This window comes from Nothoprocta perdicaria, unplaced genomic scaffold (genome assembly GCF_003342845.1).
Source record: "Nothoprocta perdicaria isolate Ctin4 unplaced genomic scaffold, notPer1 scaffold_53, whole genome shotgun sequence".
Taxonomy (NCBI): Eukaryota; Metazoa; Chordata; class Aves; order Tinamiformes; family Tinamidae; genus Nothoprocta; species Nothoprocta perdicaria.
This window is the reverse complement of record NW_020455788.1, coordinates 457,025-478,466: the sequence shown is the minus strand read 5'-3', so window position 1 is coordinate 478,466 and position 21,442 is coordinate 457,025. Positions and strand designations below refer to the sequence as shown.

Here is a 21,442-nt window from a genome sequence, read left to right as displayed (position 1 = left end):
ACTGGAACTGTTTGCTCCCTTCCCTCCTCCTCCCCTCTCACCCTCACAAGAAACTTAGTCAACACAGAAGTTTCCACAAATGGTACTAGCGGGAAAGAACAAGTGATTTTTTTTCCCTTCCTCCTCAATAGCATCCGAAGAGGGATTAGCCAGGAATACACCTCCCTTAGCCTCTACAAGTCCTCTGAACTCCAGCTGATACAACGACACAGACTTCATAGCTTTTTTTTTTTTTTTAAGTTAGGTTTATTTAGGAATAGAAGTATGTACATGTAAGAATCCCCTGCGGCACAAGACATGCACAAAGCAATGAGGGACTGAAAGTGGCGCTGCTCAACGGCCTTCCTCATCATCCGTCATCCCACTCTTCCCAGCAGAGGCTGAGATTAGAAAGGGACAGGCGAGAAATTCATCAGTCCTTGCAGCAGAGTCTTCCAGCAGCGTCTTCCCAGCAACCAATGTTAAAACAAGCGGGCGCCGTAACCAAATGTCTGTTTTATGCCCTCAAAGTAGTAGCGCTGCCAGCCTTGCTTTGTTCTCTCCTCCTCGCTGGCAGGAATGCCTTTGCCTTCCAAGCACACTTCTGTCTCCCCACCTTTGTCGGTGAAGTTCAAGGTAATTGTTGCAAAGTGCCCTACAGGAAGCAAAACAAATCTGTCAGCACATGGTACGGTATGAGCTGCCCAGAGAGCTGCTTCACTCCTCTCACACAGCACCAGAAGAGAAGAGCGCACACCCAAACCGAAACAGCACTCTCCAGGATGCTCCCCAGAAGGATCTATTTATGACAGCAGGTCTTCCTTGGAAAGAGAGGCAAGAGAGCGCTCCCTTTTCACACGTCTCCAAGCAGCTGCAGCAGAGCAACCTGTGACTTTGTTGTTCCTAATCCCTGATCACTGCCCTCAGCAGTGGCTCACGGTCTGACCCAGCCATCCGGGTTACGAAGCTGAGGTGAGACTGGTGCAGCTCCCAGAACGCTGCCATGTTCCTTCCCACTCCCTCCCAGTGCTAGCTGAAAGGCAGGATGGTAAACGGGACTGGAATTCTTTGCATACAGGCAAGGCTGCAATACCACAGCCCACTTTTGGGCTACTTACCAGCTGGCCAAGATTTAAATCTCCATTTCATAATAAGTTGTTTCTCAGGGACCTAGGAAAGAGAAAAAAAAACGTCTGAGGACTTCCACATCCTACAATCTTTAATAGAGAAGAACTAAGAACTAAAACTGTGCTTGATGGGAAGCCTTATATGTTTCTTATATATATGTTACACATTATATGTTCTTATATCACAGAATCATAGAATCACAGAATAACATAGAATCATGAAACATGAAAAATTGCATCTTAAAGCTGACTGTTCTTTCTACCCCTTTACCAAGAAGGTGGTCAGGCTAGATTTGAATCATGCAAGTTAAGGGCTCAGGAAAAAAGTTGGGAAGCCTCACAGATTCAGACTCCAGAGGCACAGCTTCCGAATACTGTACCTCACGTTCAGATATTACAAACTGCTCTAAGGAACCCACTGAGACTAATTCCTGACACGACACTGATGCAGTATCCCTGTTCAGAAGGCTTAAATGGCATAAAGGCCTAAGTGGAAGAGAATCAGTCACTACTGCTGAGCTCCACCCCAAACACCCACAATTAAAACAAAACAAACAAACAAAATAAACCCCACACTTGGAAGAACAAACAAATAATCAACCACAAACAGTCACAGGGCAGATGCTGGACTAGAAGTCAGATTTCTTCCCCCTCAAGCTAACATCTTGTACACTCATATTATGTTCCAGCAATAGAGACCTTCAGTAGCTGCAGGGATTATACATGACTACCTACCACCAAGGAGGGACTAAGGATTAGTGAATTGAAGAACTGTTACAAAATACATGCATCAAACCTAACCTGCTCTCTCCCGAGCAAGATCGAGGATCATTAGCTAGTACTTACTAGGTCAACAAACTCTCCTGTAACGCTGCCATCCAGCAGCTGAAACTTCCCTCCTTTATCAGCCTCCAAGGCTGCTTTTGCATGGGTGAAAGCTTGGACCATCTGCAAAGAATTCAGGAAGAGGCCTGTATTATTTGACATTATCTGCTTGCAAATTTGTTGCTTAATGCTTCCCACACAACTACAGAGTTCCACAACTTCTAGAAGAGTAGGACAGCCCATAATGTAAGGTCTTTAATAAAGAGACCAAAATCCTGCTTGAGGCAGAAGCAGTAATGTTAGAGTCCCTCCAGCAGCATTTTGCTCACCAAGAGAAAAGAAGCCACAGCTCCTTTGCCACACAGTAGTGTGCAGGAAGGAATTTAAGCAGCATTTCCCCGGCTTTGAGACTGCCTAACCTTAAAAGGAACAAAGCCCCCAAAACTGTAAATTCCAAGAGATCTGATCACATGCAGAAAGCGATGCAACTATAGGTAAGTGCTGAGAATTGCAAGGAACTGGCTCCTGGCTGGTGTTACTCCCCTTTTCAACCGAGTGAAAAGGAGCAGGTAGGAGCTGTGAGCACCTATTTTATTGACCAGCTTTCTTATTCCACTCCCATGCACAAGTGTGCCACAGAGCACCTTGAAAAGCTTCACAGGAAGAGCCTTCCCTGTGCAAAGGGCAGCTGTTTGCACAACAATCATGGACTTACCTCCTGAGTAACGAATACCCGGTAGAGCTCCTCAGGAGATGTTAAGAATGTGTCTTTCAAGCTGATCTTACACGTAGGGATCTTGACGCCCACGGATTTGGCCTGCGACGTTGCTGTACTGCTGCTAGCAGCGGTCTAATAAAATAGCAAACAGCAGGGAAGCACACACATGCTTTCCCCCCATCAAACCTAAACAAGCAGGCATGCAGCCGAGAGAGAAACAGAAATCTTTACACCATCCTGGAGTGCATGAAGGAGACTGAGCACTCTATCTGAATTAAGAAATACCACATTCTGACAATGGACACAATCAGACCTGCACTACAGATTCCCAATATATACCCAATATACACACATATGAAGAAAAAAAGTTGTTGCAAGCCCGAGTAATATGCCATATATTTTTTCAGAAGTCCCCGAAACACAGTTTCGTTTTGTTTACCTTACGGTCTTCTGCTTTAGGTGCCACCTGAGGTGCTGTTTCCATATGCTCGCCATTCATCGTGGGCAAAATCATCCCCTGGGTGAATTCTGCAAAGGCAAGGGAATGCTCATGAAACTAAAAGATAAGCAAACCTCTCAGCTGATCTTTGAAACACAATCAAAAAGGGCCTTCCACTTTCTCCCCTGCTTTTACTAGCATCCACATCTTTATTTCTTAATAACAACAACAACAAAAAATCTTTTTATTATTTAAAATGTACACAACTGAATTTCTATGTATTCCTACTTTCCCTAGCCCACAAAATCATATAGCTCTCTCTAAATAATATCCTCATCTTCCACTGGGAGACAGCAGCACCCAACATACCACTAAAGGCTTTAGGAAACCCAGTGGTACAGAAGTTTGATGCTGGAAAAGCAGCAAACAGTCCTATCTGTACCAAGCAAAACTCGAATATCCAATGTGGATGGTGTACATCTGGTAAGTAGATTTGTTATCTATAAAATAATGGCTTCAGATGATAAGACACCAAAACTTGCAGTGCAATGTCAAACCGTCAGGTTCTTCCTCAAAACCAAACAGCACCAGAGCATTCTGTCTTATTAGTGTGGCAAAAGATAAAAAGCCACAAAAACTAGTAAATCAGAAAACTAGAGAAACTCATAGAGGACAATCAAGCCAAACACCAGACTGTGCCACATGCAGTGACAGACACCCTGTGTTACTGTGGTAGAAAGTACGTGTTTCCCTGGCATAACTTCCTCTGTCGCTGGGCTTCAGTGCATGAAAGACACGCTCAGTTTCAAAACATACCTCCAAAACAACTGCTTATTATTGGATTATCACTGAAAAGTGATAATCCTGCCAACACCTTTCAAAAGAGAAGAATAACTGCTGCCATTTAGAGACCATTTTATCGGGGTGCAGTGAGGACAGGAACTGCCTCCTCTTTTCTCCAAGCCTTTATTTAGCAATAGCCCACAAAGGTCCAAAACCACTTCTCCCTCTCAGTTACATACCTGTTTTGAGAGTGCTGATGTAAGTTTTCATTGCATCTCTTATTTTTTTTGTACCCTCTTGCTTCATCAGGGTCTTCAAGTTAGTGTCAGGCTCATCTTTAGCAAGGCTGACAAGGATCTAAACCAAGAAAATAACTGCTAGTTAACAAAGCCACATTTAGCAAGTCCTTTATCACTTGATTCAACATCCCAGTTAGGCTTTGATCTAAGTTTTCACGACAAGCTGTGCAGTTTTATAGTCTTAGATTTCACTTTCAGTTATAATCCTTTATCTACTGCCAGCCCATTTTAAGTTTTACACCTAGCCATACTCACTCACAGGTTACAGGTGCCATATTTGTACAAGAAATGAATTTGTTTGATAACAACTTGGGTTTAAACAGTCCCCAACACCAGAAGAGGCCTCTGCAATTGCTTAAAAAATAACAGGGAAATATTAACACTACCAGAACTCCAAGCAAACAGCAGTGGAGTCAATACTATTAGCTTACCTCAACTTCATCAATGTCGTTTTCATCCGAGAGATTAGGAATCTCCACGTATCCTTTATATTTCACTCCTGTTTTTGAGGTACCTGCGAACAGCAAACATGTCCAGATCAGCATTCCTTACTCCGCTTGTTCCAAAAGCACCCTTGTGCTGTGTTACAAGAAAAACACTTTTCTTCAGTATTATTTCCTAGATGAGCGCAGTGCCCTTAACCCCACGCTTGAACCTGGCTGTGAAACAGGGGGAGAGACCATCACTCACCAGTCCACGCCAGCTTAATAGCCCACTCGTAGAAGAAGATGAGCTTCCCTTTGCGGTTGTTAATGGAGGCCTCTCCGTCCAGCTTGCTCACTTCTGTCACCTCGCAGGCGCCCTCCTCGCCCTCCACCCTGACGGGCAGCAGCAGGGCTCTCAGCCGCTCCGTGGACCAGTTGGAGGCATCGCGCTCTGTCCTGCGGGGGGAGCAGCGCGGCGGGGCGGCTGAGCGGACGCGGGGCCGGGCACCACACCGCTCACGGCGGGGACAACCGAGCCGCCCCCAAGCGCCCCGCGCCTCCCAAGCGCCGCAGGGGCTGGGCGGGCGGAGCGGGGCCGAGCGCGGCCACCCGGGACCCCAAAGGCCCGCACAGGGCCCGGGACTGCGGCCTGCTCTGCCTCCCCGCGCCCCGGACAGCCGGCGCGCAAGGAAGGGCCTCGCGGCCCGCAGGCCCCGCCGCCCGCCCCGCGCTCACCAGTGCCAGTTGTTGACGTTGGTGGCGTCCGCGCGCTGCTCCACGATCCAGCGCGGGTCTCCCTCGCCCCACTTGGCCATCGGGACCGCTGCGCTCCCGCCGCCGCCGCTCCGCGCCGCCCGTGGAAACTGCTAGAACCGCCGCGCCACCTCTCGGCTTCCGGCACCGGCACGGGCCCTTCCGGCGCCCTCCCCCGCTCCGGCCAAGCCCGGCTTTCTTGGTTCCACCCCGCGCCGCCTCCCCGCTCCGCCCGCGGCCGCTCCCCGCGGCGGGTCCCGGGGCCGCCCGCAGCGCGGAGCGCGCAGTGTCCGCAGGACCCTGCAGGGGCCGCGCTGGGCCCCGCCCGCTGCCCCTTGCAGTGCGGCCGCGGCGCCGCGCGGGGCATGCCGGGACTCGTAGTCCGCGGGCGCGGGGCCGCCGGGCCGGGGGGCGGCGGGGACACTACAGCTCCCGGCATGCTGCGCGGCCGCGGCCGCCCTTCCTCCTGCGGCGCCGTGAGCGGGGCCGCGGTCTGCGCGGAACGGGCGAGGCGAGGGGGCGAGAGGCGAGGTGGGCAGGCGGCGGCGGGGCCGGGCAGGCGGCGGGGCCGGGCAGGCGGCGGGGCCGGGCGGCCTGGTGCTGCGGCGGGAGCCGTTGACGCGGGAGCCGTTACCGCGGGAGCCGTTGACGCGGGAGCCGTTGACGCGGCGGGAGCCGTTGACGCGGGAGCCGTTACCGCGGGAGCCGTTGCCGCGGCGGGTGCCCGTGTTGACGCGGGTGCCGTTGCAGATGAGCCGCGCGCGGGCGGACGAGGAGGAGTACTGGCACAGCTCCAAGTTCCGCGCCTTCACCTTCGACGACGAGGATGACGAGCTGTCCCAGGTAGGGCCCCCGGCCGCAGCCCTCCCACCGCCGGGCCCGGGAGCCCGCGCCTCGGCCCTCTGCAGCCCCTCTGAACCCCTCTGCAAGCTGCCATGCCCCCTTCCCTTCCCTCCTTCCCTCCTTGCCCCGTGTCCAGCTGCAGCGCCCACGGTTTAGAGCCGCTCGTGTCTCGAGGAGAGGAGGGGCTGCCTCTGGCCGACAGGCCCCCCTGCACCGCTGCGTGTTTGTGTGGACGAGAGCCCCCCTGCACCGCTGCGTGTTCATATGGACCGGCACCAAACGCCTCCTGCGGGCAGGATCCAGCCCTGGGGGCTGCAGGAGCCTGGCATCACATCCCGAGGGGGGTTGTTTGAGGAGGTCCTGGGAAACAAGGGGCTCCGTGCAGCGCCGGTGGTCCTTAACATGACCTTTTCCTTGTCCCTAGCTGAAGGAGTCCAAGCGGGCGGTGAACAGCCTTCGGGACATTGTCGACGATGACGACGACGACCTCGAGAAGGTCAGCTGGAGCGGGGAGCCTGTGGGAAGTAAGTGCAGAGGGACCCCGAGCTGTCTTTGGAGGCAGTAGGGTTAGAGTTGCCATTCAGCTTATGCTGTTTATTTGAGGTCAGGAGTACTGCAGGCTATCTGCTTATCCTTTTGCTTCAGATAAATTTATAAGCTGCTGGTATTGCCTGTGTGGATATGCTCAGAAGAGAAGAAGCAGAAGCAGATGCCATAACTAGAGAGACGGCAGAAAGTGCAGAGATTTTACTATGATTTTCTCAGTGCATATTTTAGCCTAGAGCAGGTATTTGTGAGTTGAAAACATTTTGACTTGCATCATCTTCAGTTGTTTCTCATGTTTATGGGTGATACCTGCTTCATGCTGCTGCCATCTCATGTTCTCTGTGCTTTGCCTTGCAATAATTTAAGGAGATATTTTGACATTTGGTTTGTGTTTTAGGACAGACTCCTATACCTGAAGTTTGTAGCGAATTGAAAGCATTAAACAAATCTGTTTCTGGAAATGGTGGGAGCAGGCTCACAGTCCTCACACAATTACTGTGTGCTGCTTTTTGGGCCTACTGCTGCCATAAAAACATTTCAGGCCTTTGCTATCTATTGGGCAGTTTTCAAACAGCAAAAGTTTAAATTTGAATCAGCCAGAGGACTTTGAAAGAGCCCAGTCTTCCTGCTGTGTGCTGCAGCTCTTCCCTGTGGTTCAGGTCTGTTCTCTTCTGGTGTAAGGTCTCTGTCCGTGGCCTATTCTTGTGTCACACTACTCTGTCCTAAAAGTATGTGTTATCCAGCTGCATGAAAAGCCATAGCCAGCTGTACAACACTGCTGAAATACAACCATTTCTGGAGGAAACGGAGCTTATTATTGCTTACTAAGCAATATTACATGATGTTGATGTCTGTGCGCTGCATCTGATTCGTGCTGGGGATCAAAATGTGCTGGGTTATGCTAGCATGAATCTGACCTGACCGGACACATGCATTCCTGCTTCCTTCCTAAGGAAGATTCTAAAGATACTCTTTTATTGATTTTCTTTTTCTCTGGTTTAAATGGCTACAGTGGTCCTGTCTGTACATTTTGTCTGTCAGGTATCTCCTGGTCAATCAAAGAGACAGCATCCAGCAGCACCAACTCCCTGGAGAGCCGAGATTCCGGTCTGCCGAAGGGCTCTTCCTCCTATACTGCTCTTCCTAAACAAGCCTCCTCCTACTCCCTAAGCAGTCTATTCAAAGGTAAGATTCTATAGATGCTATACAGTTTGGACAAATGGGCTTTTTTCAGGAGTCTCAATAGGAAATCATTTTATCTTAGTATTTTCTGCAAGGCATATTGCAAAACAGGAAAGGTCTGAGCTCTTTTGAAGCTATACCTCAAATAGGTAAATTTTCTAACTGGATCTATCTAGCACTGGTCAGAAATGGGAGTCAGTGCTTGTCTTTTGCAGAAGAAGATAGTTTTTTTTTTCCTGAGGAGACTTTATAGCTTCTTAAAGCCCAAGTTTCATGGAGTAGCAATGTAGAACATAGCGCAAAACAGGCCATAGCTAGATCCATGTGGCCTGCATTTGGACTTGGGTACTATGGGGAAGACAAGCTGATTATCTTTTACCTGGAGCTGGCTGCTGGCAGCTGGCTGCTGCTGTTGTTTGCAGCTGATTCAGCAGCATATACCACCTGGCAGTAGCAGTGGTAGCCCAGCAGCATGCAGGAGTTCAGCTCTCTTGTCTTGCAGCTAGAGAATGAACCAAACTTTATTTTCTCTCTTTTTTTTTTTTTCTGGAGTGCTTTTTAGTCACAGTTTTGATAACATAGTGGTGAGGAAGGGTATCCAAGTCAGCCCTGGTGAATGAAGCTTCCCTGTGTTGCTGAGGCCTTGGTGATGCTGTACCCACAGGCCACTGTTCTGCAGGCTGTCTAGCTTCAGAATATTTCAGAATATTTCAGAATATTTAAGGTTGGAAGGGACCTCTACAGATCATCTAGTCCAACCTTCCTGCTCAAGCAGGCACACCTAGAGCATGTGGCACAGGGTGGCATCCAGGCGGGTTTTGAAGACCTCCAGAGTAGGAGACTCCACAACCTCCCTGGGCAGCCTGTTCCACTGCTCTGTTACCCTAACAGTAAAGAAGTTGCTCCTCACCTGGAGACGGAACTTCTTGTGCTTCAGCTTGTGGCCATTACCCCTCGTCCTATCGCTGGCCACCAGTGAGAACAGCCTGTCCCCTTCCTCCCTGCATTCTCCCTTCCTGAACTTATACATATTAATCATATCCCCTCTGAGCCGTCTCTTCTCCAGAGAAAACAGGCCCAGCTCGCTCAGCCTCTCTTCATACGAGAGATGTTCCATTCCCTTAATCATCCTGGTTGCCCTTCTCTGGACCCTCTCCAGAAGCTCCACGTCCCTCCTATACTGGGGTGCCCAGAACTGAACACAGTATTCCAGGTGCGGCCTCACCAGAGCTGAGTAGAGGGGCAGAATCACCTCCCTTGACCTGCTGGCAACGCTCCTCCTGATGCAGGCCAGGATGCCATTTGCCTTCTTGGCCACGAGGGCACACTGCTCACTCATGGTTAACTTAGTGTCAACCAGGACTCCCAGGTCCCTCTCCGTGGAGGTGCTTTCCAGCAGGTCAAGCCCTAATCTGTACTGATGCCTGGGGTTATTCCTCCCCAGGTGCAGGACCCTGCACTTGTCCTTATTGAACCTCATGAGGTTCCTCTCTGCCCAACTCTCCAGCCTGTCCAGGTCCCTCTGGATGGCGGCACAGCCCTCCGGAGTGTCGGCCACTCCACCCAGCTTGGTGTCATCCGCAAACTTGCTCAGGGTGCATTCCGTGCCCTCGTCCAGGTCATTGATGAACAAGTTGAACAGCACTGGGCCCAGCACTGACCCCTGGGGGACACCACTGGCCACAGGCCTCCAGCTGGACTCGGCCCCATTTATGACCACCCTCTGAGCTCTGCCATCCAGCCAGCCCTCGATCCACCGCACCGTGTACTCGTCTAGCCCACTGTCCCGGAGCTTCCGTATGAGGATGTTGTGGGAGACAGTGTCAAAAGCCTTGCTGAAGTCAAGGTAGACAACATCCACGGCTCTCCCCTCATCCAGCCAGCCTGTCACCCCATCATAGAAGGCTATGAGGTTCGTCAGACATGACTTCCCCTTGGTGAATCCATGCTGACTGCTCCTCAGCAGCTTCTTCTCCGCCATGTGCCCGGAGATTCTCTCTAGGATGAACCGCTCCATCACCTTTCCAGGGACAGAGGTGAGGCTGACCGGCCTGTAATTGCCCGGCTCCTCCCTCTTGCCCTTCTTCTGGCCTTGGCCAAAACATGGCAGATAGGGCCAGGGTGCCACATGGTTTGTGATGCCACAGGCTATCTGAAAGCCTTAGACTGCAAGCAGGTGAGTCTGGGGTGTGACAATATAGTGTGAATTGTTGTGCAGAGTGGCTTATTCTACACTGGGGTAGCCATGGCAGACTGGCTTGTGGTCTAGAGCTATATTTGTTTTCATTTCAGGGCGAAACAAGCTTCCAAGTTTCCAGTCCCTTTCCGATGGTAAGTCTTGAATCTTTGCCTTGTTTTGGAAGGAGTGTGGTATTGCATAAATGGTTTGTACCCAAAGCATTTCCAAGGAATGGGTGGTGTCGTCTTCCTTATATTGCAGAAAAGGAAACTGATTCATATGTTTGCTAAAAGTCACCCAGCAGCAAAAGAGTTGGCAGGATGGTTTGGGTGCTACATGTAAGTGAAGAGTATTGAGTTAAATTCTAAACCAAACACTCTTCATTTTGTGCTGCCATTTGATTCTTGAGTTCAGGTCATCTACCAGACAAACCAAGAAAAGAGTAGTTTCAAAAGTGAGCAAATCAGGATTTTGATGTGCTGTTACTCATCGTTTTGTCTTTCCCTCCCAGCCCTCTCTGACACAGGGGTTAAAAACTATGCTCCAGAGCTGCGCAGACCGAGAGCAGAGTACAAGGTGAGTAGCCTGTGTTTGCAATGCGGAGACCAGAGCACTGCCAGGAGAGCTGCCTACTCTAAAGATTTTATGGGAAGTGATTAACCGGTATTTCAGAGAGCAGAGTGCAATGCAGGGGGTAGGACAGGGAGGTGCAAGATGTAGAACCAGCCTCATGGTAATTTAGGCATAGGAGAAAGGAGCTTTGGTTCCACAGGAAGGGTTATTAGTTGTTCTTTCCCTTAATCTTGAGTCGTGTCCATCAGTCTCTATGAAAGGAACTCTTCATAATGCCTTGCCTGTATGTTCCTTTCATGCTGGATCAGATGCATTGGAATCATTTATATTCCTTAAATGAAATGGGAACCTACAGCCTTCTAAATCCCTTGTTCATGAATCACAGGAACACCCTGGTCAGGGAGAGCACAAAGATGGAGTTCCAGTTGGCAGGAATGTTCTTCTTCCAGGTAGGCAGTGTTAGATGTTGCTGAATCTCATGGGTTTCAGCAGCCACCAGATTTCTCCTGTCCCAGCCTGGTAGATGGGAGGTTGTGGATTTGTGTTTCCAGGTCCAGCCAGTAACAAGGCTGAGCTAGTTCCCAGTAGGCATGTGCAGACACACACAGCTAAAACACTTGGCCACACAGATCAACAAAACCAAAACCAAAAGCAGACACGCATCCATACAGCACTGAGGTCGAGGGTCTGCATTCAGGATGGAGCTCCCTAGCAGAGTGTGCCCACACCATACAGGCCTCTCCAGTAGCTGGCACCTGGGTGCTCAAGCCCTTGTCTGTTGTGCCACTTCTGTTGCTCGTGCTTGGACTGCTTCCCCTGCTCACTGTTGAGGTGAACGCACTTGCATTCACACACATGCAGTTGGAGTAGAGCAGCAACTCCCATGCAAGATGATTGAAAATAAGATTTAATATGAGTATAAGATAGACTGCAGTGATTAAGTGCAGGGCTCAGTCAGACAAGCATACAACAACAGATAAGCCCCCTGTTACACTTGAGTGGCACATGTTATTCCTTTTTCCCACCATTTTCACTTGTTTGTTCCTCCCCAATTTACACTCATCTCTCCCTCTTTGTGCTTTTTGTCCTGTAATCCTGTAATGACACACATATTCCCACAACCCTCTTATAACATCCCAAGTTTCTTTTTCTCCTGCATCCAATATTAAGTCCTTTACATCTTTAGAGTTGTGAGGTGTTTGGGGAGAGTTTCTTTGGTTTCCTCATATTGACAAGTTTCATAGAAGGGTGAGGAGCTAATCTGTCTTGTTGATGGTAGATGGGAGTAGCCAAGTCGGTGTGTTCAGTTTACACTGATTAGGTTGCTGGGATTCTTTGCCCTGTCTGTAGTCATCTGATCTTCTCTAAATCTGTGTGTTTGTGGTGATTATACCTTCACCTAGCAGACAGCACTTCTGAAAGTGCAACAGGAGAAATAAATGCTCCATGTTGTTTCCTGCTCTGTGCTCTAGTAGAATCATAGAATCATAGAATCATAGAATGCCGAAGGTTGGAAGGGACCTCAGAGGTCATCGAGTCCAACCCCCCTGCTCACGCAGGGTCACCTAGAGCACGTGGCACAGGGCTGCATCCAAGCGGGTTTTAAAGATCTCCAAAGAAGGAGACTCCACAACCTCTCTTGGCAGCCTGTTCCAGTGCTTTGTCACCCTCACAGTGAAGAAATGCTTCCTTAAGTTCCTGTGGAACTTCCGATGCTTCAGTTTGAAGCCATTTCCTCTAGTCCTATCCCTGCCCACCACTGAAAAGAGGCCGCCCCCCTCCTCCTCACTGCCTCCCTTGAGGTATTTATACACGCTGATCAGGTAGTACCTTCAGGAATAGTGAAAGAGGAAGGAAGGGGCTTTGCACAGCCCCTAAAGAAGACAGGAAGATGTAAGTGGAGTGGAACTAAGAAAGAAAATCCAGTGTTAGCTTTAAAATAGTGTTCTGACAGTGACAGGCTTAGGAGCTGCCTTTGGCCAGACGTGCTGCAGGGAGACCCAGTGCTCAGGACATTTGACGCTTAGCTGTGTAGTGGCTTCAAAGACTCATATGCAACAGTTCCCTAATGGGAGAGAACTGGGCAAGGCCTTTATTCCCTAGATCTGTGATTTCGGTAAATCTTCAATTCATTTTAATTTTCGTATCCTGAAAGCTGCCTTTGTGTATTCCCTTTCTCTGTGTCTTTTGAGAGAGACAGAGTGCTGCACTATGACCGCTTGTCACCACCACCGTTACAGCGGTAATATGACCACTAAGTCACATAGACTTAGATGCCTGCTTGGGAGTCTGAGTTGGAGCCTGGCTTGATCCACCCGTTGTTTGCTGCTTCTATATCCTCGTGTCTTTGGGGGAAGTACTTTGCTCACTGCAGCATCTGTCGCATGTTGTCTGAAGATAGTCTAGCTACAGACCTCAGTGCTGTTGTCACATTTGACTAGTCCTGTGTGATTGCCCAAGCCCCTACCTAAGGCTGCCAGCCTTGTGTTCTCCACACTGCAATGGAAAGCTGTGCAGAGGTGTGTCTGAGCTGTGGTAAGAAACTCAGTCCTTCTTGCTCAGTTCTGGACTTGTCAATTTTACACATATTTTGTTAGTCCTTCTGAAAGCAACTTGGAGTTTTAATTTGCAGGGAGGATACCCTTTTGAAATGCACTTCATATAAAGGATGTGGTGATGGGCCTTACACAGGCAATAGAAAGACTCCCCTCTTGGCCTCTCAGCCTCTAGTATTCACCACCAGTGTGCAGACTCTGAATGTACAGCATTCCTACCTGAGGACTGTAAAGATTCATCAGCCTAATCGTCTCCCTGCAGCAGCAGAATGAGAAGTCCAAGAAGCTCTGCCTGGGTCTGAACCTTCCCTGTGCAGAGTGCCGTTCGGGTAGGGCAGGACAGTGTGCAGACCTCTCCCTTAGTGGCTGGGTTTGGTTGTCCTGTCAACAGAGACTGACTCTGGCCAATTGCTCTGGTCCAACACAACTGAAAGCCAGGTTGGAGCCTGCAAGGGTAATCAGGCCTCCAGAGGTTTAAAAGTCCTGTTTTGTTTTGTTTTTGTGGCAGGATTACAGCAGTGACTGGAGCCCCAAAGATACTGTCAGACGAATGCAGAGGGGCAAGGTAAGGACCTTCCTCTTCGTCTGCTTGCAAGAGAGGAGTGTGGGTGCACCCACACTGCTTTACACCTTTCCCAATAATTACCAGCTGGTTATTACCAGCTGTCATATGTTTTATTCTGCATGTGTCTGCTGAAATGGGGCAGATGGATCAAAGATTGAGATAGAACATATTTATGGGATAAGAGGAAGAAAGCAAAAGTCCTGCAATTTCAATTTTCTCATCTCCATGGCAAGGGCCCTACAGAATGTCCTCCCTCTGATGTTTGGGAGTTTGACCTTGTTACAGGGGTGCTTCGGGGAGCTCACTGTGCAGTGTTTGCTCTCCTGGCCCAGGCAGTAATGAGAGCTGATTCTGTAATCTCTGTGGCCAGACGCCCAGGGATCATGCAGTGCATGGTGTTAGTGCATGAAAAGTTCTCCTGTGGGTGGGAAGACAGTTATTCATGTTGCTGGAGGGCTCAAGAGGGAAGAATGGGTAGGATCTTGGGGCTTGGTCCATTCGGGGCGCTTGCTTGATCACCTCTTTACCATCTTTTACCTCCTCTGACTCCAGGTCTGCTCTCTAGAGAGGTTCCGCTCCCTGCAGGACAAGCTGGTGCTCTTGGATGAAGCTGTGGCGGGGAATGATGGAAATGTCATTACAGCTGTGAGTCCTGCTGGGGCCATATGTGTGTAGGGCTGGGACTTCCTTGGTTACCCCACAGAAGGCCTTGTGTGAATGCAATGAATTGGCCATTTAATACTGCAAGATGAATGATTATTCTTTACTTAAAACCAAGAATTGACCAAAGAGTGTCAAGGTTGAAGGCTGAGAAGCTACATATTGCTGCTGACTTTCCTGCCACTCCATAGAATTCCCATTAGGTGATAACAAGGAACCTGATCCTTCAGCTTTACAGACCTCTGCAGCAAGATCTTGAAGGCTAAGGTTTAATCTGCTCATTGCAGCACGGAAGACTTGAGGGATCTTGCCAGCTTATCTGGCTTCCAGAACATCATACAGTAAATGGGGCTGTGTCAGAGCATCCTTGACCAGTTTTTTTAAGCCCTGTAGTCTCCCAAGCAAAGCTTTGTCTATGTAAAACTTGGTCTAATTGGTCTAAGTTCTAGAGAATCGAGGCTGCTTGCCCAGTGTCTGGCAGGCAGCAGAATTTAGTGCTGCAAAAGTTGTGTACCTTCAGAGGACTTTTACAAAAACTTCCTGAGGCCTTGACCAGTTTGCTGTCTGTCTGTTTTAATTCTGGTAAAATTTGATCTGTTCAGCTGAGGGCTGCCTCTCTGTGCTCACAGGTCCTGATATTCCTGAAACGGACACTAAGGAAAGGTAAGCATGACTAGAGTCAGAATTTCTGTGATGTGTTTGAGTTAGAGGCAGAGGGCTGGTTCTTTCACTGACTACAGGTCAAGAAGAGAAAGTAGCTGGGATATTGCTGCTTTACTGAGCATGAAATGTCTGCGAGTGCAGTGAGTGTAAAATGGGAGGGGAGTGATGATGCCCAAAAAAGCTCCAGAAAGGCTTGGAGCACTGGTAGGTGATAGTAGTGATGGGGTGAATCCAGAGGGACAGCAAGCTGTGATTTCAACCCTGTCTCTAGATTTCTAGGGTTATGCTTTGAGGAAGGAGCAGGAGAACAACAACACAGATAATTAAGGGACTGGAGCATCTGTCTTAGTCTTTCCTCATAAGCGAACTGGGCCTGTTTAGTCTGAAGAAGAGAAGGTTGAGAGGCGGTTACCAACACGTACGAATACCCAAGGGGAGAGTGTAAAGAGGTTGGGGCCAAACTCTTCTCAGTGGTGACCAGCAACAGAACAAGGAGTAATGGGTACAAATTAAAACACAGAAAGTTTAATCTCCATATGCAGAAGAACTTCTTTACTGAGGGTGACGGAGCCCTGGAAGAGGCTGTCCAGGGGGCTTGTGGAGTCTGCTTCTCAGGAGATCTTCAGACTCACCTGGATTCTGCCACGTGCTCTAGATGTCCCTGCTGGAGCAGGGGGGTTGGACTAGATGATCTCTAGAGGTCCCTTCCAACCTGAACCATTTTGTAATTCTGTTGTGGATCCCAACAGTGTTTTGTAGCTCTGCAGTGTGCTTAGTCCCCTCTGACAGTGCTGACATGTTAGAGCTAACAACTTGTTTTACCCATGTGCATGCCTCCCTCTAACCCATAGAGATCTTGTTTCGGGAGCTGGAGGTGCGGCAGGTGGCCCTGTGCCATCTGATCCATTTTCTCAAAGAGACGGGTGAGCAGAAGTTGCTTCTGGATCTGTTCAGGTGAGGCTCTTGCCCAGCCCTGCAGCAGAGCTGAGTGTGCTACTAGGAACCTGTCCCCAGACTAATGTTCCTTCCCTGTTGCAGGTTCCTGGACAGGACTGAAGAAGTTGCAGTGAGTATTTCCAGGAGCTGAAGCTGCTCTTCCTCAAGAATGAGGGAGCACAGCAGGTGGAAAGGGCAAAGAGGCTGGCAGAAGGGTGTCTAGCAGTTGGGAGAGATTTGCATTTCGCTTCTGCTCTCTGGAGTCCTATGTCTCCCGAATCCATGAGAATAGCCTGTGTTTGTCTTTCCTCTCTCTCCAGCTGTCCCAGTACCGGGAGCATTTGAACATTCAGGATGTGGAGAAACGAAAGGAGTTTTTGAAAGGCTGTATTGGGTAAGAAAAAAATGAAAGAGAGTGGGTGAGATGTAGATGCTTAGCAAAAGGTAGTAATGAAGAAAATGAGTCCCCTTCCCAGTGCTATACTGCAAGAGCTGATGTTGATACAGTGTTCAGGCAATGGGGTCTTGTGATAAGCGGCATAAATCAGAGAAGAAAAATTTAGGATGATCACTGCTGCAGCATCTTCTGCTGCTTATTTGGGTGCATTCTGAGCACTGACCCTTCAGCCTGTGAAGGGTGTCTGTGCTATCAAAGAATCCATAGTGTCAGCTTTAGGCTCTCCTTTAAAAGGTGCCAGTAGTTTCTCTGGAGCTGGTGTAGGAGAAAGCCAGAAGGGGTTGTGGGGAGGGGTTGTAAAGCAGAATGTTGAGGACTTGCTAGCTCCTCTCAGGCTGGGGATAAAGTGAAGCGTTCCTTGCCACATCCCTGTACACAGGGTGCTTGCTCAGCTCTACTGTGTTGCTGACAATGTCTTGTTCTGTGTCTGGCCAGGCTGCCATTTTCAGCAGAGGACGCGTCTCACATCCAAGACCATTACACCCTGCTGGAGAGGCAGATAATCATTGAGGTATGAAATCCTCCCTGTTGGTCAGGAGATGACTGGGGCTGGCTGTGAGGTTCCCTTCTGTCCTAGTTCACAGCACTTTTCATCTGAGCAGCCTGCCCTGACAAGTGCAGTTGAAGTGTCATCCAAGCTGCTCTGTCAGGCATATGTAAGAAATACCAGACTTGGTCTGTTGGGGAGTGCATGTGCACTGCTTTCACCACACTCTATCCAGGTCTCTGCCCACTGCTGGCTCAGGCAGCTGCCTCAACTTACCCTCTCCTTCTGCGTTTTCAGGCCAGTGATCGACAGCTGGAGAGAGCTGGGCAGTCAGATATATTCCGGAAATATCCCCGCAAGGCCTCGATCCTCAACATGCCACTGGTGACCACTCTCTTCTACTCTTGTTTCTACCACTACACAGAGGCTGAGGTGAGAATGATGTGAGAAATGACGGAGGTTACTCCTTGTCACTATAGTTAATATATGGGGTGCTTAAGCTTGGCATGTTAATGAAGGAGGGGAGGGAGGCCGTACTCTCATCCTCCAGATAGACCTGGAGGAACTCAGCTTCCCTTGTAGGGATAGCCAAGCCAGAGAGCTAATGGGGTGAACAGCTGTGCTCTCCTCTGCCAGCTGTTCCCTCATATGGCACTGGCATGAGCAACAAGCAGTGAAGACCTGTAGGGAGAGGAGATTTACCCTGTTTGAAACAAGTGCTTTATAACAGAAAGCATCTGAACCTCTCTATTGACCTCCCTTGTTGAAACTGCACTAACTTGTTTACTCTCTGCAGGGGACATTCAGCAGCCCAACCAACCTGAAGAAAACCTTTAAGGTGAGGAACCCACTGTGACTGCTGTCCTGATGTTGTGGCAGCACCAGCCAAGTGGAGGTAGCACGGGGGCTGAGTAGGAGCAGTTTGAGGAGCTCACCGCTGAGGCAAGGAGGGTAGTGCTTCTTTCTCCCTGAGCAGAGCCATTCTGGAGGCTCTGGAGAAATGCAAGTCATAGCTGTGTGGAGCCTTTCACTGTCCCACTGAGAGAGGCAGCCTGGCTGCAGCAGCACTTGCAAATCTCCTTCTCATACCTTGTGCATGTGCTCACCTTGGCCTCACACAGCACCTTCCTCCCTTGCCTGGCTGTGGGCACTGGTGCTGTCAGGTGGAGGCAGGTGACATTCCAGCTTATCCTGCACAGACCCTCTGAGCTGTGCTGTTGCTCTGCCTTGCAGATTCCTGATAAGCAGTATGTGCTCACTGCCCTGGCTGCGCGGGCCAAACTGCGTGCTTGGAACGATATTGATGCCCTCTTCACCACCAAGGTGAGCAAAGGAAAGACTTACTGGGAACTCATTTCCCAGTGCTGATATACAGTGTTGATATCTGGCTTATTGTGGTGTTACTGGACAGACTGGTTTTATTTCAGTGGAGCCCCGCATCTCAGTTGCAGGAAGTTACAGTGAGTTGCTCATAGGGCGACTTCCCCTGCATTAGTGTTCTGCTGGACCTGGAAGGGGTTCTCTACCAACTGAACCCAGTCCCTGAAGGGGACTGTCACTGGAGTGACAAGGAATAAGGGGCTCTGTCACTGGAGTATATAGTAACAGATGGGGAAGGTTCCCAATAACTGGAGTAAGATTCTTCCTTCCACACCCTTCAGTGAGAGCAAAAAGTCCCTTATTTCCCACCTCAGTTTGTGTCAACCCTGTTCTCTGCTTTTCTGCCTCTTCTGCCAGTAGCTGGAGAGATTGCATTTAGAGTTAACACTGAGTTTGCCTCTGGTTTCAGAACTGGCTGGGCTATACCAAGAAGAAGGCACCCATTGGCTTCCACCGGGTGGTGGAGATCTTACAGAGGAACAGTGCTCCGGTGCAGGTGAGCGAGATGTCCCTTTGGGTCACTAGCCATTTCTCAGGCTGGCTTACACCTCTTGTGCCATTCACAGGTGCTATTGCCTGTGTCCTGCTCTGCACTGGAATTTGGTGTGAGGCTGAGTGCTGAGCACTCAGTGAGCTAGCTAGTGACCCAAATGTCAACGGCAAATGTGAATAGGTGTAAGAGCTGGCTCCTAGTTGATTGCAAGAGGGACAGCAGGACTAAGGAGGTCTGAGAGAACTCTCCACACAGTGCTTTGCCAGATTTGTTTGCTACATTAGCTTTTATACTTACTTAGTCAGGCAGTGCTTAACCTGTTCCTCAAGAGTGAGATAGTTTAAGACTAGGCACTTTGTTAGCAAAGTTTTACTGCCTCCGTGGTCCTGAGCGGTCTTTTCCTGGTCACTTATTGTCCTAAGGGGAACTGGGTCAAGTCTGTGATAACCAGTGATTTTGTGTTTGGGGTGAGAGTGAGGCAGGAGGGGCCTGAAGAAGTGAGCTAACAGCCTTCCTTTCCTTGCAGGTGCTGCAGGAATATGTGTGCCTGGTGGAGGATGTGGAGACCCGGTTAAACCTGGCTACCAAGTACAAGTGCCACGATGTTGTCATTGATGTGAGTCCCTGCTGTGTGTGTGATGAGTGGGGATGAGAGCCTGCTTTTCCTCCCTAGTTTCCCTGTGCCTCTCTCTTACCTTCCTGCCATGCGCCTGGTGTGATTTTCTTATCCCTGGGACTGGACCTGGGCCCATTCCTGTGGCCTGGGAATGCTGTGGTTGGTGGAAGCCAACTGAACCAGGAGAGCACCTGGGTTTGTGCTGTGTCCAGGCCAGACATTTGCCTAGGCAGCTGAAGTCATCGGTGGGAATTTGAGTGGGGATCAAAGATTGACTCCTGTTCATCTGCAGGACGCCATCCCACTTATCCTTTCACTTACCTGGATTCTGGTTTTGTTCTTTATGTAGACATACAGAGATCTGAAGGATCGTATCCAGCTGGCAGCTTATAGATGCAAAGTGGAGCGGGGCTCTGCAGAAGAAGAGAAGATAGACAGCATTCTCAACAATATGGTAAGAAACACTGCTTTACATTGTACAGACCTTCATCAGAGGCATATTTTGGGTGTGCAGTGAGGACGTGACTGTCCCATATTCTTTCTTTCTCCTGGGAACCTAATGTTATGTTTGGGCTTGCATTCAGTGCAGGAATGAAGGGTGAAACTGATAGAAATATGGGTATACCCACCTTATAGGTGTATTTGTGGTTCTTGGGGTCTGGAGCCCACAAACCTGGCTCTGAAGGGATCTGTAGAAACCCCTGATGCTAATCATGTTATGTTCTGCCTTTTTTTCAGCAAATCCGATGGAAGAACTGAGGAACCCACTTGGCCATTGCTTTGCCAGTGAGAGAGGAAACCATGAAATCCAGTCCAGTGCCAACAGAACAACTCTGATACTTGTCATTGTGTGGTTAATATCCATCAGTGACAGTGGATGCCACAGACAGACATTTGGGCTGGTTGAAGGCAGCTGCTCCAGTCTAGCCAGAGAAACATGGTACTGATCCACCAGAGTTGATTCTTTTTGGAATCTGAGTCTCTCTGACTTGGCAGTAAGCCAGGCATGGCTTGTGTTTACGGATGGCAGTCACTGGGCACAGCAGGATAATGTTTACTTTGTGTGCTGTCAGCTTGTTCCAGCAAGAGGAACAGGTCGCTCACATTCATGGGTCTCTCCAACAGATGATGCTAGCCAGTCCCTGCACACTCCCAGCTGACATGGGCATCATCAGCTATGGCTGTGTCCAGAGTAAAGCCTATGGGGCTGTGGCCTCAAAGACTGTGACGAGGAAAGAACTGTCTCTACTTTAAAGCCTTTTTTTTTCTTTTTTTTTTTTGAGGGGGGTGGGGTTTATTCTGGCTCATCCCAGGAAAAGCAGTATTGTGTGAGCTCCAGAGAGCCAGGGCAGCAGCCTCTGCCAATACCTCCATGCTGGTACTCACCAGGAGACCCAGTACCTGGTGTGAAGCTGGTCAGAGCCCTGCTGGGTTGGGCAATGACCACGTAGGGACCCCTTTGCTTAGGCACAAGCCTGCTGGCCCCAGCAGTTCTTCTCACTGAGAGTGTTATAGCAGGAAGGATTGAACTGCACCTCCTCAGAACATGATTCCTCAGGCAACTGCTGGCGTCATCCTTCCAGACACCACTTTATCTCTTAAATAAAGCTGTCTCTTTCTCCTTGGGTTACTTATTACCTTCCCACACCAAGCACTTTGTCACTCTGAGCACGATCCTGAGCAGTTCATCACACCTCACACTAAGTGAGTAGGTAGGATGTTTATTCATCTCCCAAAAAGCACAATGAGCGTGGCCATGAAGTGGCTTTGCCTACATCAATACCTTATTTTACACTGTCAGTACCATTAGCATGGATGGGTATAGTTGAATGTCTCAGGGCACTTTGTTGCCCTACGGGTGATTACACAGAACTGAAGGTTATGTGTGAAAGTGATGTACTTCCATAAGGAAAAGGCTGAGCTCCAAGATCCCTGCTGCAATCTGTACAAAATGGAATC

General features: G+C 49.5%; 2 protein-coding genes across 2 annotated transcripts; one reads left to right on the top strand and one right to left on the bottom strand.

Annotated features, from left to right (window-relative positions):
* Positions 1-284: 284 nt before the first annotated feature.
* Positions 285-5,497, bottom strand: AHSA1 (activator of HSP90 ATPase activity 1). The gene is made up of 9 exons (XM_026048288.1): positions 5,331-5,497; positions 4,861-5,051; positions 4,602-4,684; positions 4,111-4,228; positions 3,089-3,177; positions 2,647-2,781; positions 1,953-2,054; positions 1,098-1,149; positions 285-634 (listed from the first exon to the last, which is right to left on the bottom strand). Exons 1-9 carry the CDS (start codon positions 5,408-5,410, stop codon positions 462-464), a joined length of 1,023 nt encoding a protein of 340 aa, XP_025904073.1. The 5' UTR covers positions 5,411-5,497; the 3' UTR covers positions 285-461.
* Positions 5,498-6,087: 590 nt separating this feature from the next.
* On the top strand, positions 6,088-21,102 carry VIPAS39 (VPS33B interacting protein, apical-basolateral polarity regulator, spe-39 homolog). Its single transcript, XM_026048313.1, has 19 exons — positions 6,088-6,191; positions 6,616-6,715; positions 7,779-7,922; positions 10,212-10,250; positions 10,610-10,674; positions 13,735-13,791; positions 14,344-14,436; positions 15,081-15,114; positions 15,966-16,068; positions 16,153-16,180; positions 16,371-16,444; positions 16,943-17,018; positions 17,292-17,426; positions 17,791-17,832; positions 18,228-18,317; positions 18,784-18,870; positions 19,394-19,483; positions 19,833-19,937; positions 20,222-21,102. The coding sequence occupies exons 1-19, from the start codon at positions 6,099-6,101 to the stop codon at positions 20,240-20,242; spliced, it is 1,476 nt and encodes a 491-aa protein (XP_025904098.1). The 5' UTR covers positions 6,088-6,098; the 3' UTR covers positions 20,243-21,102.
* The last annotated feature ends 340 nt before the right edge of the window (positions 21,103-21,442 follow it).

Excerpts from the sequence above, each read along its gene's own strand:
- AHSA1 (XM_026048288.1), bottom strand. The coding sequence starts at position 5,410 with ATGGCCAAGTGGGGCGAGGGAGACCCGCGCTGGATCGTGGAGCAGCGC. Across the intron at positions 5,052-5,330 it reads AACGTCAACAACTGGCACTG|GACAGAGCGCGATGCCTCCA; the intron begins GTGAGCGCGGGG and ends CTCCCCCCGCAG. Across the intron at positions 2,782-3,088 it reads CTAAAGCAGAAGACCGTAAG|ACCGCTGCTAGCAGCAGTAC; the intron begins GTAAACAAAACG and ends CTATTTTATTAG.
- VIPAS39 (XM_026048313.1), top strand. The coding sequence starts at position 6,099 with ATGAGCCGCGCGCGGGCGGACGAGGAGGAGTACTGGCACAGCTCCAAG. Across the intron at positions 7,923-10,211 it reads CCTAAGCAGTCTATTCAAAG|GGCGAAACAAGCTTCCAAGT; the intron begins GTAAGATTCTAT and ends TTTTCATTTCAG. Across the intron at positions 16,181-16,370 it reads ACAGGACTGAAGAAGTTGCA|CTGTCCCAGTACCGGGAGCA; the intron begins GTGAGTATTTCC and ends CTCTCTCTCCAG.